General features: G+C 37.7%; 1 protein-coding gene across 2 annotated transcripts in view; it reads left to right on the forward strand.

Moving 5' to 3' along the window:
• Positions 1-15944, forward strand: part of LOC126183186 (probable WRKY transcription factor protein 1) — a 196433-nt gene that overhangs the window by 47390 nt on the left and 133099 nt on the right. For both annotated transcript variants that reach the window (XM_049924920.1, XM_049924919.1), the window contains exon 6: positions 5489-5594. In XM_049924920.1, coding sequence (XP_049780877.1) covers positions 5489-5594 — 106 coding nt within the window. The remainder of the gene's footprint in view (positions 1-5488; positions 5595-15944) is intronic.

Genomic DNA, 15944 nt, shown 5'->3' on the forward strand with positions numbered 1-15944 from the left:
CAGTAAGTTGGTAAGCATGCTACAAATAGCTTGCAGAATGGCCTGTAGGTGGCAGCATAGTGCAGATGCACACATACCATTGCAGTATCAGTATAAAACTGGCTGCCCCACTTGTGACTTGGACCAGGGAAGAACAGTGTTCTGTTATTCGGTTTTTGCGTAGTGAAGGTGTGAAACCTATTGAAATTCGACAAATGAAGGTTCAGTACGGCAATGAATGTTTGTCACAGCACCAAGTCCATCACAGCAGCAAGTCTGTGAATGGAGTAGGAAGTTCGCAAATGGTGTGATTTCAGTGGAAGATGCTCCTCGTCCAGGTCAGGCACAACGAGTTGTGACTCCACAGAACATTGTAGCAGTTGAAGCCATAGTGAAGGAAAACTGCCAAGTGACACTGAATGACATTGCAGCATGTTTACATGTCATGGGTCAGCACACCACATTGTGCATGATGTGCTCCAGTTTCACAAAGTGTCTGCAAGATGGGTGCCACGGCAACCGACTCCTGAAATGAGAGAACGACATGTTGATGCTTGTGAAGAACTTCTTCGGCGCTTTGAATGGGAAGTGATGGCTTCCTTGCAAGAATCATTACTGGGAACGAAGTCTGGGTTCACTTCCACCAACCGGAAACGAAGGGAGCGAGCAACCCAGACCTTGCCCCAAGTGATTTCCATGTGTTTGGACCATTCAGAGACGCAATGGGAGGAAATAAGTTCCATTCTGATGAAGAGATATGCCACGCGATGTGTGAGTGGTCGCACAGACTACCAAAAGAATTTTTTTCTAAAGGAATTTATGCAGTTTGTAAGTGCTGGAGGACTTGCATTGAGCATGAGCATGGGGAGATTATGTTGAAAAGTGATACAGCTTTGTACCACTTCTGCACAATAAATAATATTTAAAAAAATATTTAAGGTTTTCATTTGACTAAATGTCGTAATTTGTTAAACTTGCTTTGAAATGCTTTTCTTGGAAACTGCACATTACTTAACACAATATATTACATTTTTACTGATGCCAAACGTGTTGCATACTTCTTTCCAGTGTGCCAATACAGTTCATGCTACATTTATTAGCCCTGAACTCCTTTTTATTCGTTAGTCTTATAATTTAACTGCATGTATTTACTCAATTTAAGTGTTTCTATAGAGATGTTGTCAGTAGTAGCACTACTGATTACCGTAACTCTTTCTATAAATTGTATGAAGGAGACTTAGTGCATATAAAATGATAAGGTGTTTCATTATAACTCTCCACTATAATTACCTTGAACATTTAAATTAAAATGTCCTCTTAACATTACAGTAGGAATGTATGTCATTCTGTTTAGAAGTTAAAAAAACTTCAATAATGCATGTAATTATTTCATAAATAACACAAAATCATAAGAGGGAGCCCATTGCATCACAACTGTGAATGTCCCATTGGTTCTGCTTCTATAGCAAAAGCCTCAAAATGCTAATCACTGCAAAATTGGAGGTTATATTTTGTATTACTTCTTGATATAAATGGCAATCCCGGCTTCCACTTCACTTCGCAAAGTAATTCATGGTCCCTGGATAACTTTAAAATCTGTAGTAAATTTCTTACTCAACATATTATTGTTGCAGTAGCTGGCTAAAGTAAAAGTCTTTGTTAGACTATTAGTCCTTACTAGTCAAAATTTAAAAAAAGTAATTGAAAACTGAAACAATGAAAAAGTCCGTGAATTCTTTAGAATTCACAGGTTTTTCCCAGATGACAAAATTCCCAGATTTCCCGGTTGTCCCAATACATATACACCATGTGGTTGCATAATTTCTTCAAATAACTCTTGAAACTATAAAGTGTGGTGACTAAGTGATTTGGGCACTGGACTAACATTTTGTGACCAATAGGTTTCAAATTCCTTGTGAGGCCAACCAGATGTAGGTTTACTGTCATTCATGTGGAATGCCAGAAGAGTTCATATGAAAAAGAGACAGCCAGTTCTACTGCCCCTTCTTTTCCAATCTAAGCTCGTGCTCCATCACTAATGAACTTATCATCTATATAATAAGCTGAACCATGGTTGTTGACGAAATTTATCACAGTGTTTAGTTTAACCTGACAGGATCTGTATTTTGATAAACAACAGAAGTGTGAGCAAGTTAATTGTGATACATAATGTAAAGAAATAATTTTAAAAAAGACCATTTATGAAACACATCCCCAACAACTTAAAAAGTCAGTGGTTTCAACATTTTGCTTGCAAGATCAACCAGAAAAATAAAATTTGTTTTAATAAGAACCTGCCTCATAAGCACATACACTGTGATCAAAAGTATCCCGACACCTGGCTGAAAATGACTTAAGTTTCTGGCACCCTCCATCGGTAATGCTGGAATTCAATATGGTGTTGACCCACCCACTCTCGCAGGCATATGTTCAGTCAGGTGCTGGAAGGTTTCTTGGGGAATGGCAGCCCAGTCGTAGCGGAATGCTCCACTGAGGAGAGGTATCGATGTCAGTTGGTGAGGCGCGGCACGTAGTCGACATTCCAAAGGTGTTCTGGAGGATTCACATCAGGACTCTGTGCAGGCCAGTACATTACAGGGATGTGATTGTCGTGTAACCACTCGGCCACAGGCCGTGCATTATGAACAGGTGCTCGATCATGTTGAAAGATGCAATCGCCATCCCTGAATTGCTATTCAACAGTGGGAAGCAAGAAGGTGCTTAAAACATCAGTGTAAGCCTGTGCTGTGATGGTGTCACACAAAACAAGGGGTGCAAGCCCCCTCCTTGAAAAACTCGACCATACCATAACATCACCGCTTCCGAATTTTACTGTTGGCTCTACACATGCTGGCAGATGACGTTAACCGGGCATTCGCCATACGTACACCCTGCCATTGGATCGCCACATTGTGTACCATGATTCGTCACTGCACACAACGTTTTTCCACTGTTTAATCGTTTACGCTCCTTACACCAAGATAGGCATCATTTGGCATTTACTGGTGTGATGTGTGGCTTATGAGCCGCTGCTCGACCATGAAATCCAAGATTTCTCACCTCCCACATAGTACTTGCAGTGGAACCTGATGCAGTTTGTAATTCCTGTGTGATGGTCTGGATAGATGTCTGCCTATTACGCATTATGACCCTCTTCAACTGTCAGCGGCCTCTGTCAATCAACAGATTAGATCGACCTGTACACTTTTGTGCTGTACATGTCCCTTCACATTTCCACTTCACTATCACTTTGGAAACAGTGGACCTAGAGATGTTTAGGAGTGTGGAAATATCGCATACAGATGTATGACACAAGTGATACCCAATCACCTGACTGTGTTCGAAGACAATGAGTTCCGTGGAGCATCTCATTATGCTTTATCATGATGTCTAATGACTACTGAGGTCACTGAGGCAGAGTACCTGGCAGTAGGTGGCAGCACAATGCACCTAATATGAAAAAGTATGTTTTTGGGGCTGTCCGGATACTTTTGGTTCCTGTAAGTCCTGAGTGTTTCTCTAATAAGTACTAAACCTACAATATAAGGAAAAGATAGATGCGACTGACCATAAAGATGACATGTAAAGTTGCGCGCACGCGCGCGCCCACACACACACACACACACACACACACACACACACACACACACACACACCATGTCTGGCAGCTGTGTGTGTGTGTGTGTGTGTGTGTGTGTGTGTGTGTGTGTTTTCCTTTTCTAATGAAGGTTTTAACCAGAAGCTAATTTGTGTCGTCTCATTGTGCCTGTCTGCAACTCTGCATGTTTTCCTTATGGTGAATGGCAATCCGTGTTTTCTTTATGTTATTGTTATTATTCTGACCTGGAGTTTCGATTGTTTAAATACTGTACCTAGTGTAATTCTGAGCTTTATATTCCACTTCTAAGTGGTCTTGCAACACCATATATAATTTAGTGAAAGTGTCGTTGAGAATATTGAGTACCACATTATTTTGTAGAATATTGAGTACCACATTATTTTGTGTGCTGTAATTTTATACCAGGTTTTTCTCTATGCTGAATATTTTTAACAGGTTCAGTGTTTAATTGTATAGTTTGAGGTGAGCGAAAATTATGACTGAAATAAAATTTTATATGAAAATCCTCAAACTATTCACTACACAGAGGTGGCAAAAGTCGTGGGATAGCAATATGCACTCATACAGATGGCAGTAGTATCACATACACGAGGGCAGTGGATTGGCGGAGCAGTTATTTGTACTCAGTTGATCCATGTGAAAATATTTCCAACAAGAGTATGGCCACACGAACGGAATTAACAGACTTTGAATGAGGAATGGTAGTTGGAGCTAAACACATGGGACATTCTGTTTTGGAAATCATTAGGGTATTCAATATCCTGAGAACCACAGCGTCAAGAATGTGCCGAGAATACCAAATTTCAGGCATTACCTCTCACCACAAACAAGACAGTGGCTGACGACCTTCGCTTAACAATCAAGAGCAGTGGCATTTGTGTAGAGTTGTCAGTGCTAACAGACAAGCAACATTGCGTGCAATAACGCAAAAATCAATGAGGGACATGCAACGAATGTATCGGTTAAAATTGTGTGACAAAATTTGGCTTTAATGGGCTATGGCAGCAGATGACAGATGCGAGTGCCTTTACTAACAGCACGAAATCACCTGTAATACCTCTCATGGGCTCGTGACCATATTGGTTGGATCCTAGACAACTGGAAAACCATGTCCTGGTCAGATGATTTCAGAGTTTGCTTGGTAGGAGTTGATGGCAGGGTTGAAGTGTGGTGCAGATCCCATGAAGCCATGGACCCAAGTTATCAACAAAGCACTGTGCAAGCTTGTGGTGGCTCGACAGTGGTGTGAGTTGTGTTCACATGGAATGGACTGTGTCCTCTGATAGACCTGAACCAATTATTGATTGGAAGTGGTTGTGTTCGGCTACTTGGAGACCACTTGCAGCCATTCATGGGCTTCATGTTCCCAAAGAACAATGGAATTTTTATAGATGACAATGCGTCATGTCACCAGGACACAGTTGTTTGCAATTTGTTTGAAGATTGTTCTGGACAGTTTGAGTGAACGATATGGCCACGCAGATCACCTGACATGAATCCCATCAGACATTTAAGGGACATAATCAAGAGGTCAATTTGTACACAAAATCTTGCACTGACAACACTTTCGCATTTATGGATGGCTGTAGGGGCAGCATGGTTTAATATTTCTGCAGGGGACTTCTAACGACTTATTGAGTCCACGCCACACTGAGTTGCTGCACTATCCTGAGCAAAGTTAGGTCCAACATGATATTCGGACATCTCCCATGACTTTTGTCACCTCATTGCGTATTGCACATAGCTCTGTAATTATTACTAAGTTTGTTTGGACACCTTCATGAAATGGGAATTTATCTTTTATAATGTCATTCTGCTGGCCAGCGTCATAAATAAAATTGAAATACTTTTGCTGACCATTAAAAATTTTTTCTTGCTATTCTTTTAAAGGTGATCCAGAAGCGAGCTTTACAAAAGAAGAAATGCAGCAGGGGAAACATCAAGAGTATGAGAAAAAGCTACATGAGCAGCTTCTGAATGGCTACAACAAAGACAGGTATTGTTAGATTTAGTATGCATTACTTCCCTTAGAATATTCACTTGTACATTACTTTTATCATTGACAGACTCATGTAATACTTCAGTAGCTTCATTATGATTCTGCTTGTGTGTGAGCACGATAAACTAAATTTAACTTTTTATGTTCCTTGTGAGGAGAAAGACCACATGTAAATTATGATTATCTGTTATTGTATCTTGCAGTTTTTTAAAACGCATATATCATCTTCAGTTGTAATTCTTTCCTTTTTGGGGGGGAGGGAGGGGGAGGGGAAGGATCTTAAATCTGATATTTCTATTTCTTGATATTTACTTTGTGATTGTATTTATATCAGTTATTTGAAAGAATGTTTCATACACTTTGCACTCTAGATGGTGTAGTCCATTTTAGGGAAATAACAAATAGACAGTTCTACTTTTAGATGCTGATTCTCTTAAAGTAATTTTTTCTGACAAAAGATTTTCAAATTTAGAAATATCTTTATAGATGTCACAGGTAAGTACATTGTTAGGTATTTTGTTTGTTTGCTGTTATCTTAAATCAATCATCTGTAGCTTACAGAAGGATAAGAACTGTAGCAGTTCATATCATTCTAGAGAAATGTAACTTGTGTGGGGAAATTATACGTGTAATTTTGTCAGTAAAAATGTTTTTCATTGGCCATACTGCATTTTTGTTATCTAGTTAAATTTGTATTTATGAAGTATTTTTTGTGAAAAATTGTCATTATCTGTCTTTGCCAACAGATAATCGTTGTTTGCGTCTGCATAGAAGCGCATTTGAAGTTCTTTTATTTGGTTCTTGAAACTCGTAGTACTGAAAGCACTGATCACGGAATTTGTATGCTTATTTGGTTCATTTTGACCATTCAGGATGATGGATGACTTGGTCCTCCGACACCCCCCCCCCCCCCCCCCCCCCCCCGACTTCTTTCATGCATTCAGGTTCTTGTTGGTAAATGTTTTTTCGTTCATCCTCATGATGTACCCAGCAAATCTTCTCCTACATATCATACTTGAAATAAGTTCAACACACTCATAAAGTTCCTGCCTTGATCTGTATATCCAATCTTCACCAATTTTTTTTTCCTTCAGAAGTCTCTTGACATCTTTCTTTCCTCCTCTTTTCCAGATGGATACAGGCTCTCTTGCTAAAAGTGGTAATTTCCAGTGCATATAATCCAGTATTTCTAATTGTTGAAATACTGTGTCCCAGTTTGACATTTCTAAACGGGTTTCTCTTTCCAGATGTTATCTTTGCTACATATCATAGTTTCTGCAGCATTTGGCTCCTGTCTGTTATGTTTTTATGGGTCTGTAACTAACTTGTTATATTTTTTCCCCAAGATGGTAGAAGCTGTTCATATTCTCCACCACTGGTCGTACTGTACACTGTCTTGAAGGCTGACTGCTGTAACTACAGCAAGATATTTCAGTGCCATTTTGCATCATCTTTGTTCTCATGTAAAAATTCCATATCATCAGCAAAGACTAAGCCATCTACTGTGGTGTTGTTATGTTTTATTTTGTACCCTATTTGTACATCATTAGTAACCATGGTTTGGTTTGTCTGTCTTCACTGTTGGACCATTTCATCCAGCAACAAGTTGAACATAATCGATGACAACCCATCTCCTTGACAAACTCCTGCCTTTATTTCAAAGTTTTCAGACACTGAGCTTTGGTACCTGATCCTAGAAGTTGTGGCTTTCAAGGTGTTCCTTACTAATTTGTGTTTTAAAATATGAAGTTGTTTCCAATTAACATTAACTTTTGAAGAAAAATGTTATGGGCTCCTACTTACTCTGCATGTTGCTGCAAATTAGTTTCTCATACTACATTTTTCTAACTAAACATATCACTGCTTTTTATAATTTGATATCACATTGTCTGGCTTATATTTGTATGTACATAAAGTGACAGTGTGTTAGTGCTGGAGCACATTTTTCAGTATCCAAAAGTTGTAGACTTAGTAATCAGCTTTGAATGAATGGATAAACAGAAATGGAATGGGGTATGTTGTGTGGATGAATGGGTGGTGGAGTAGGTGATAATAAGTTTCATATTGTCACAAAGTATAAAATTTGTCATCATCTGTAAGAGTATGTATTTTGAGTAAAACATATGAACAACACTGTAAAGTAGTTGGTTCTGAAATACCTTTAATTTGAAAAATAAATTTAGAAGCCTCAGTTGCACAACAATTTTTATATATATATACACACACACTTTTTTTCCTTTTAAAAATTTTTCTTTGCCATATGGCATTATTTTGGTAGATTCTGATTTCTCCGATGATGTCTCAGACACCACTTCAACCAGCTGTTTGGGAGTACGTAAATCAGTTGATAATGTATATCAATTCATTCCTTCCCCTTTTCTATCTTCATTTATTTATTTATTCATTTTGTAAGTCTACATTAGACTTGGCATCAATATATGAATACTTCTGTTGTTTCTTACACATATTATAATCATATGTACATAGTGTTTATGGCAAATGTTAAATCTAAAGATGTTATTTTTGTACAAAACCTAAATCCACATTAGCTGCTGAAGTAATGGAAAGAGCAGAAGTCAGATAGAAAACACTCATGAAGTCACTAGGGACCAAATGAAGTGCCGGAACACGTTTTGTTATCATAACTGAAAAATGTGCTTGCTATAAGACGTAACTGTTATGGAGGTGATGTGTGTCTGCCTGAAATTTTGGAACCAGTTGAATTCAATAGCAGTATTGCCTAAAACATTTTCTGGCTGTGAAGATTCAGTGGGTGTAGACTTTAAAACCACTTTCATTAATGGATTCAAAAAGAATAAAAAGTTACACATGATAAATTCTCCAGTTAGTGCAAAATAGAATTGACTGTAGGTCTGAAAGTAAACTTTCTTTAATTTTAGGAGGAAATGTAATGCTGGATCTCAATTGGAAGGACAGAAAGGATGTTGACGTTTTATCAGTTTACACAAAAATGAATACAGGAAAGAGGAGGATGATACTTCACGGCAAGTGTGAAATTGTTGAGATATTCTAGATTTCAACCATATTAATAAGACTGTTACCGATCATAAATATTTTGTGGTAATGGGGAATTCTTTTCAGAAGCATTATTTTTGGCAGTGTGCCATATTGAATTGGAAGTCCACATCTTTTTTTTCGCTATAGTCATCTGTTTAAAATTTCCTTTCAACTTATTGATCATTGGATCTGAAAATTATTCCCTGCCTAAAAGTGAAGTGGATGTTCCTTGTGTTTCTGTGTCATTCATCACATCACATTTGCGTGCTTAAATCTTTCCTGCTTTTGCAATAGAAGTGAACATAGCTTATGTGTTGTGTTTCATTACACTTCAGTTCTCTTTTGATTCACTTTTTTCATCTTTTAAAGAATTTTAAAATTTTGAATATTCTTACTTAATTTTAGATTATACTTTTATAGCAGGCCATGGAAAATCTAATGGAGAAATCGTTATGTACAGTTGTTTGGTACATGTGCTTTCATATTCAGTTAAGTGAAATTCAGAAACTGCGCAGCTATTATTACATACTCAGCAAAGAAATTAATGCTTTCCTGGGAAAGTTTATTTTTACTGGTGAATTGATTTCATTGTTTTGTGTGTTATATCAAATATCAGTGCAGTGAATACACACACACAACTTCCAAAAGACAAAAAGAGGGAAAACATCAAGAAGACAGAAGTTACCTCTTACATCATCGTAATTTTCATGAACATTTGTGAACTGTGATAATAATACACAGGATAGCGAGCAATATGATTTTTACTGTGTTTCATTCCGAGCTGTTTTTACAATATTTGAAGTAATAAGGCACAAATTCAAGAGAAATGTTAAAAAAAAAAATCAAGAATTTGTGTGGACTCACCTGCCCCCACTGTGATAATTATGTCCCCATGAATTGTTTATGATATACAGTCAGAAGTTGCAGAATCACCAGTTTAGACGTGAATTCGGCAGCCTTTGACCTGTTCCTAGAATTGCGACCTATACTGCACACTGAGCATTTCTTTGTATAGGAAGAGAGTTCTTCACTAGTTGTTGACATGTTGAATAGTTGTGTGGAGGTGATTGGGAGCATTTCAATACATTTGGATGTAGCAAATTTTTTGTGGCAGAGGGAGCTCAGTTTGAATGTTGAACATTTGTGGCACTATTTTGTTGAATATTAAATTTTAAAGGATACACAAAGTTTTTCATGTGCAATAATAATAAGAGTCAAAACCTTGAGGCAAATTGATGGAGAACTTTGTAGTTTAAGTCCAGACCAGTAACTACAAAATTTACTTGTTCTCTGAAACTTCACTTTACTGGAATAGCTATTATAAGAATGAAAGTAGATTTTTCACTGTTTCTCAGTCGCAGTTGTGAAATTTGAAAATTGTAGTAGTCATGTCTATTATTTTGAACGTTTTCTAGATCACCTGCTACTACTTTTGTTGTACGCGTGATGTCGCAAAAACAAAGTAAAATATGTGTAACAAGAAATTACTAATTGCATATCTTATGGGCTCAAATGGGGAAATGTTGGCAGAAGATGAAGAATAATATATTTTGCAGAATAGGGGAGTGTGTGAAAAACATAGTCAGCCGAAGGTTAAACTGTACTTTGTGCGAGGGGGGGGGGGGGGGGGGGGAATACTGGCATGTAGTATTATGAATATTAGAACTTTCAGCCTAGTCTTGGCATTGCGAGTTGAGGAGAGGATAGAGAAAGGTAAAACTTTAAGTGGAAAATATGCAAGATTGTGTGTTGGTGGTATCTACAAGAGGTGGAAAAAGACCTCAACACACTAAAACATTTCAATATATTTTAATTGCTGAGAAATTTCAAAAACAGTACTAATGAGGAAAAAACTATACAGTGCAGTTAATTGTTGAACTGGAAGTGGACAGGAGAAAATGGGCAAGAAATAAAGTAGAAGAGAATGAAAGAAGAAAGGAAAACTAAAGAGGGAAAGGATGAAAATGAACTTAGAAGAACCAAACCAGTATATAGAAGGATCAGTATTGTCTGAAATGAGTATTTACCCAAACATAATGATGACTGCCAGAAAGATAATACACTCGTGAACATTTGAATTGGATCCACCCACTTAAATTGCATGCAGCACAACCCTTCCTGCTGATGACAGCAGTAATTGATCATGATGTGGCAACCACGAAACACTGAATGTGTTGGGAGTCATTCTGATCCATGACCATTCAACACTGCCCCAACTCATGGAAATAGTTTAGATCTCAGTTCAGTGCATGTCTGTCTCAGTGGCATCCCGTGTATGCTCAAAAGGATTGAGGTCATGTGACCTGAAGCCACAGAAACACCCTTGTACCATTGGGGTATTCTTCGAGCCATTATGGCAGGTGTGGCATGTTGTTTTGCTGAAGGTACAGGTCATCTGCAAGGGAATGTAGGCATACAAACGATTTTTATTTTAAATTGCAGGCAACCACAGCCAGACTTCCAAATTTTGAAGGAAATAATCCACTTTGGCTGTAGAATACTTTTATTAAAATGACATGACTGGTTTCATGCCACTAGAAGATGCAACCTCAGGTGTTAAAGATTCTTTTTAATGGATCACCACCAAAAGGTAACTGGCCTCAGAGCCATTCCCTGTCATTCGTATCATGTTGTAAACAAATAGCTTGCTAAAAGTGGTAACCTTTATTTAAAATGAAGGGGGTAGTAGAACTGTGCAACAAGTGGGAAGGTGGTTAAGAAGCAGCAGCAGCAGGCAAGGCAGTGCTGCCTTCTGTGACTTGTGTGGGCCTCTTTACCCCTTAAAAATTTGGTGGTTCTGAATAATATGGTTGGTAATGGTTTTTTTTTTTTATCCATTATTGAATCAGTGAGTGAGTGCTTCATTTCACCATGGCTCTTCTTGCCACTGTTATGCTCAGGTACCCAGGGTCTGGCTTCAATCAAATACATATATATCTTGCATTTTGTGCATCCTTCATTTAGTTGTCTTGCCAGTGGTCAATAAAAGACCTAAAAACATCCCAGTCACCTTAAAAACAAGATGGTTTCATTTTGCATTGTATCAGGATCAATTTCTAACTCAGCGATTGTATTGATTTCAATTGCTTGTGGGTGTACACACTGTACCCTGTAGTAGAACACACTGTGCAGCACAGAAGTAGTGGTCTAGGTACTTGCTTCACCTTTTGTGTTGCCTAGATACTTATCGTAAAATTGCCATTTCATGATTAGAGGAGTGAGACCATTCTTTAGAGCACAGACTACCAACTTGGTCTTTTCTAGAAATTTCTTACTACTTTCTCCTGTCAATTTACTCTTTGTCCATTTTCTATCTCTTCTTCTCTGCCTCCCTCTGTTCTTCTCTCCTCAAACACTTTATTTTTAGTGTTTGTTGTATCTTGTTAGTGCTATGATTAGTCAACCATTTATTCAGTATTCTTTTTGTACTAGTTTGGAAACATACCTCTTAATGCTTCTTCCTTCTGTCCAAACAAAGTATACTCTGAATACTCAAAGCATTTTTAACATTGTCAACCATACACACTAACATTTGTGAAATCTACTGCATACAGAATAATGCATGTGTCTGAAATGAACTTTGTACCACAGATAAGATATGGCAACACATAAATGATTAGTGGATAAAAGTTGCACATTACTTCCAGCTTAAATGATTCAGTATGTTGTGAAGTCCCTTTACAGTGCAATCAGAGTTTCCAAACACCATGTTATAGAATTAAATAGGGCATGGATTTGTTTGTATGGTAGAACAGGAAGTATCAAGGAGGTCTGTGATGAAAGAGTTGCCAAGTAACCATATTTTAAACATCTTTGATGGATGACATATCAATCAAACATGCAAGGCAGGGCAGCAGTGCCAGTCTTTCAAGAAGTCGTTCACATTAATCGCCAAGTGTGGACAAGCATATCCTGCTGAAATATAGCATATCAAACTGCCTGAAGGATGAACAGAGAACTCTAAAACTAACTATATATGCTGTTCAGACTGCTCTTAATATGTAGGAGTTTAGATTGCATGATGCCCCAAACAGGCAAACATGGTATTTTTCGGCTATGCCACTAAAAATGCAGACTGCCAGTCAGATATTTTCTCTGTTTCGTTTACCTGTTTGTACATAGAATAAAACATTCAAACAATGTTACTGAACCATTTGCCTACAGATTTGTCAGATACCCTGATACATGCGACAGTTAGTTAAATTGACACTATCTAATTCTGAAAACTGTATCAAAATCCCTCATACAAACAGAAAATCACAGCAGTGGACTTCAGCTTAGTAATACATATAGATAGTACATACCCCCCCCCCCCCCCCCCCATTTGGAGTTCTAGAGTATTAAACTTCAGAAGTGTTGAAATATTTAGTACCAAATTAATTAATTTTATTTGTGAATGATTTGCATGCTTATGCACTTAACAGCATGCCATGTTTCGCATGTACCTTTCGAGTATGCTGAGTAGAGCACCTAACTTAAGCCACCTTATTACCTTCTGTGTATTGAAATGGGTGTGGCCATACCTTTCCTTGTTTTGTTAGTATAAAGAAATTTCGGGCATGTGTTCTTTGGGTTGTTATCTGTTGTTCATTTTGTAGTTTAGGAAGGAGGGAAAAAAATACTTTTGCTTGGAATAGTGCAAGCTAGTCGCAAATGCTGTATACCTTATTTTGTTTCATGTGGATTGTAGTATTATAATAGTTTTCATTGCTCAGTACTTCAACTTGTTTAGACTTCTAATTTGTGTGTGTGTGTGTGTGTGTGTGTGTGTGTGTGTGTGTGTGTGTGTGTGTTAGTTGCATGCCTCACTGTACAGTGCTTAGGTCTGCTGCCTGAATATTCATATATAGTTTGGTTGATAACTTGCATACATAATGATGGAAACTACATTACAAACCAGAAAAATAATTTTAAATGTATGTATATTATTGAGGAAATTTTCAGTTACAAGACCTATTGTTTGTACACTTTTTACAAAACAAAATGCAGTTTACTTGCAAAGTTAAGAGAAAGTTTAGCACTGTATCACATAAATTGCTGTTGGCAGTTGATTAGAATTGGTTAAGAAGCCTAGTGATTTCTACTTATTATGGGCATTGATTAGTTGGTGTGTGCTAGACTAAAAGTCAAACGGTCCAGGGATCAATCCCCAATCAGTCCTATGATTTTTTTGTAATTTACTGTTTCTTTCTTTTCTGGCAACAATTATTTAATGTGAAAAATGCTAAGCTGCTCCATCGTTCAGATAGCACAATAAACTGTAGATCCTCCTATAATTGGCTGGTTAAATCAGACCAAAGGTAGGAGAAAGGCGCTTCCAACAGGACCATTCCAGCATAGTACTTACATCAGTGCCATGTAATGCTTGGCAGATCTGTTATTTGCACACATGTAGTGCTCATTCATACTCTCATAAATATTTGTTTCAAAATGATAAAACATTACGATAGTGGAATAACATACAGCAACCAGGATGGAAATAATTCTCAGTTTTTTGAAGAAAGAAGTGTGCACAAAGTTCCAATAAATGCCAAAGACATTGTTGAAAAAGTGATTTCCTCCTAGACAACAGATCAAATAAGTATATCCCCTCCCTCCCCACTCCTTTCATCTAGTTATACAAGGACATGCTGAATAGTAATGCCTCTGAAATTTTTATGTGAAAACTCATAAAGCTATTTAAATAAAATAAACATTATTAACATTCTATACCTTTACTCTTCATGTCCACACATTTGCAGCCCTTTGCCTCTGAATTGTAGCATGTAACATGGCTGTGTGTAACATAACTATGTCAGTGTGTGAGAAACATCATGCTGCAATTGACTTTCTAACTGCAGATAGAGTTCGTCCACACATGGAGCACCCTCTCCTTCATTATGACAATGCCAGACCACATACGCTCAGTGCAATATCTGCAGCAATCTGATGCCTTGTGTTCACTGACATATGTCATCCTCTATTCAGTCCTGAGTTGCCCTCATCAGATTTTCATCTGTTTCCAAAACTTAAAGAACATCTTTGAGGACTTCACTTTGATAGTGATGAAGCAGTGCAAATAGAGGTGAGGTTGTGGCTCCATCAACAAAGTCAGACAGTATCAACAAACTGGTCTCCCATTGGGAGAAATGTGTTCATTGTCAGGGTGACTATGTTGAAAAATAAATATGTAGACAGGGATAGATGTAGAAAGTTAATAATGTTTGTCTTATTTAAAATGCTTTTGAAGTTTTCATCTAAAGAAATTCAGAGGCATTACTCTTCAGTACACCCCCACATTATCACTACCAGACTGAAGAAATAGCAAATTTGTACCGTGTTTGTCTCTAAGATTAGCAGCCTGGCAAACCTTATACTCTGAAGTGCTGTTCAATATCGACCAGGAGAAAGCAGTTGATTAGGTGCTACTATCATATGTACTAGAGGCGCAACAATTCCCTTCTCCTTGTGTCCTCCCTGCCAGAAGCCTGTGCAGTGATAATCTGAAGAGGTAGTAGAGGCCCTTAGAGATTATAGAAGAGTGCCCCAACAGCATAAACACTACTCATCAATGAACAACTTAACTTTGATTAATAACCACAGGTGAAAATGTAATTTTTAATTAAAAATTAAGAAAAGAATATTGGAGCAATATGTCTTCCCTATGAGGTTATATACCACTGTACCCTCAAGTATGGTATAAACTGTGTCACTTTTGTAGTCAGCGTTTGCCGGCAGGAATCTTTGGTGTCTCTGCAAATGGAGCCTTTTGCACTGACCCTAAGAATATCACCAAACTTCAAGAGACACACTTTACAGAAATGTCTGTATCCAGCAGTTACCATTGTGCCTTTACAAATTGCTGACACCTGAAAGAACACAACACTTTATCCTTCTGCTCTCAATACCTAAAAACTTACTATGTCCTTTTAATGAATGGGAACTCGCAGCAATTCAGTTTTGTATCCAGACACTTAACCAAGACGCAAGACGCTACATAATCAAATGCTACAATACCTCAGCAATAAGAGTAAAAAGAAAATATCAGAGAGTTTTAATTGACTGTGCCTAGGAGAATTTCCCTCCCTTTTGGAGAGAGCATCATAGTAGCCATCTTGAAACCAGGAAAAGATGCACAAAATGTAGATAATTTCAGATTTGTTCAACAGCCAGCCTGTGTGAATTGTTTGGAAGAATGCTTAATAAGTGACTGCATTAGTCCTTGGAAACCAGAAAACTTCCATCTCAGTTTCTGTGTGGTTTCTGAGATGAGTCCATGACTGATGTACACCTGTACCTGGAATTTGCAGTTTGTGATGCTTTTGCAAATTGCCTGCAACTTATCGCTGT

Source organism: Schistocerca cancellata, chromosome 4 (assembly GCF_023864275.1).
Source record: "Schistocerca cancellata isolate TAMUIC-IGC-003103 chromosome 4, iqSchCanc2.1, whole genome shotgun sequence".
Classification (NCBI taxonomy): Eukaryota; Metazoa; Arthropoda; class Insecta; order Orthoptera; family Acrididae; genus Schistocerca; species Schistocerca cancellata.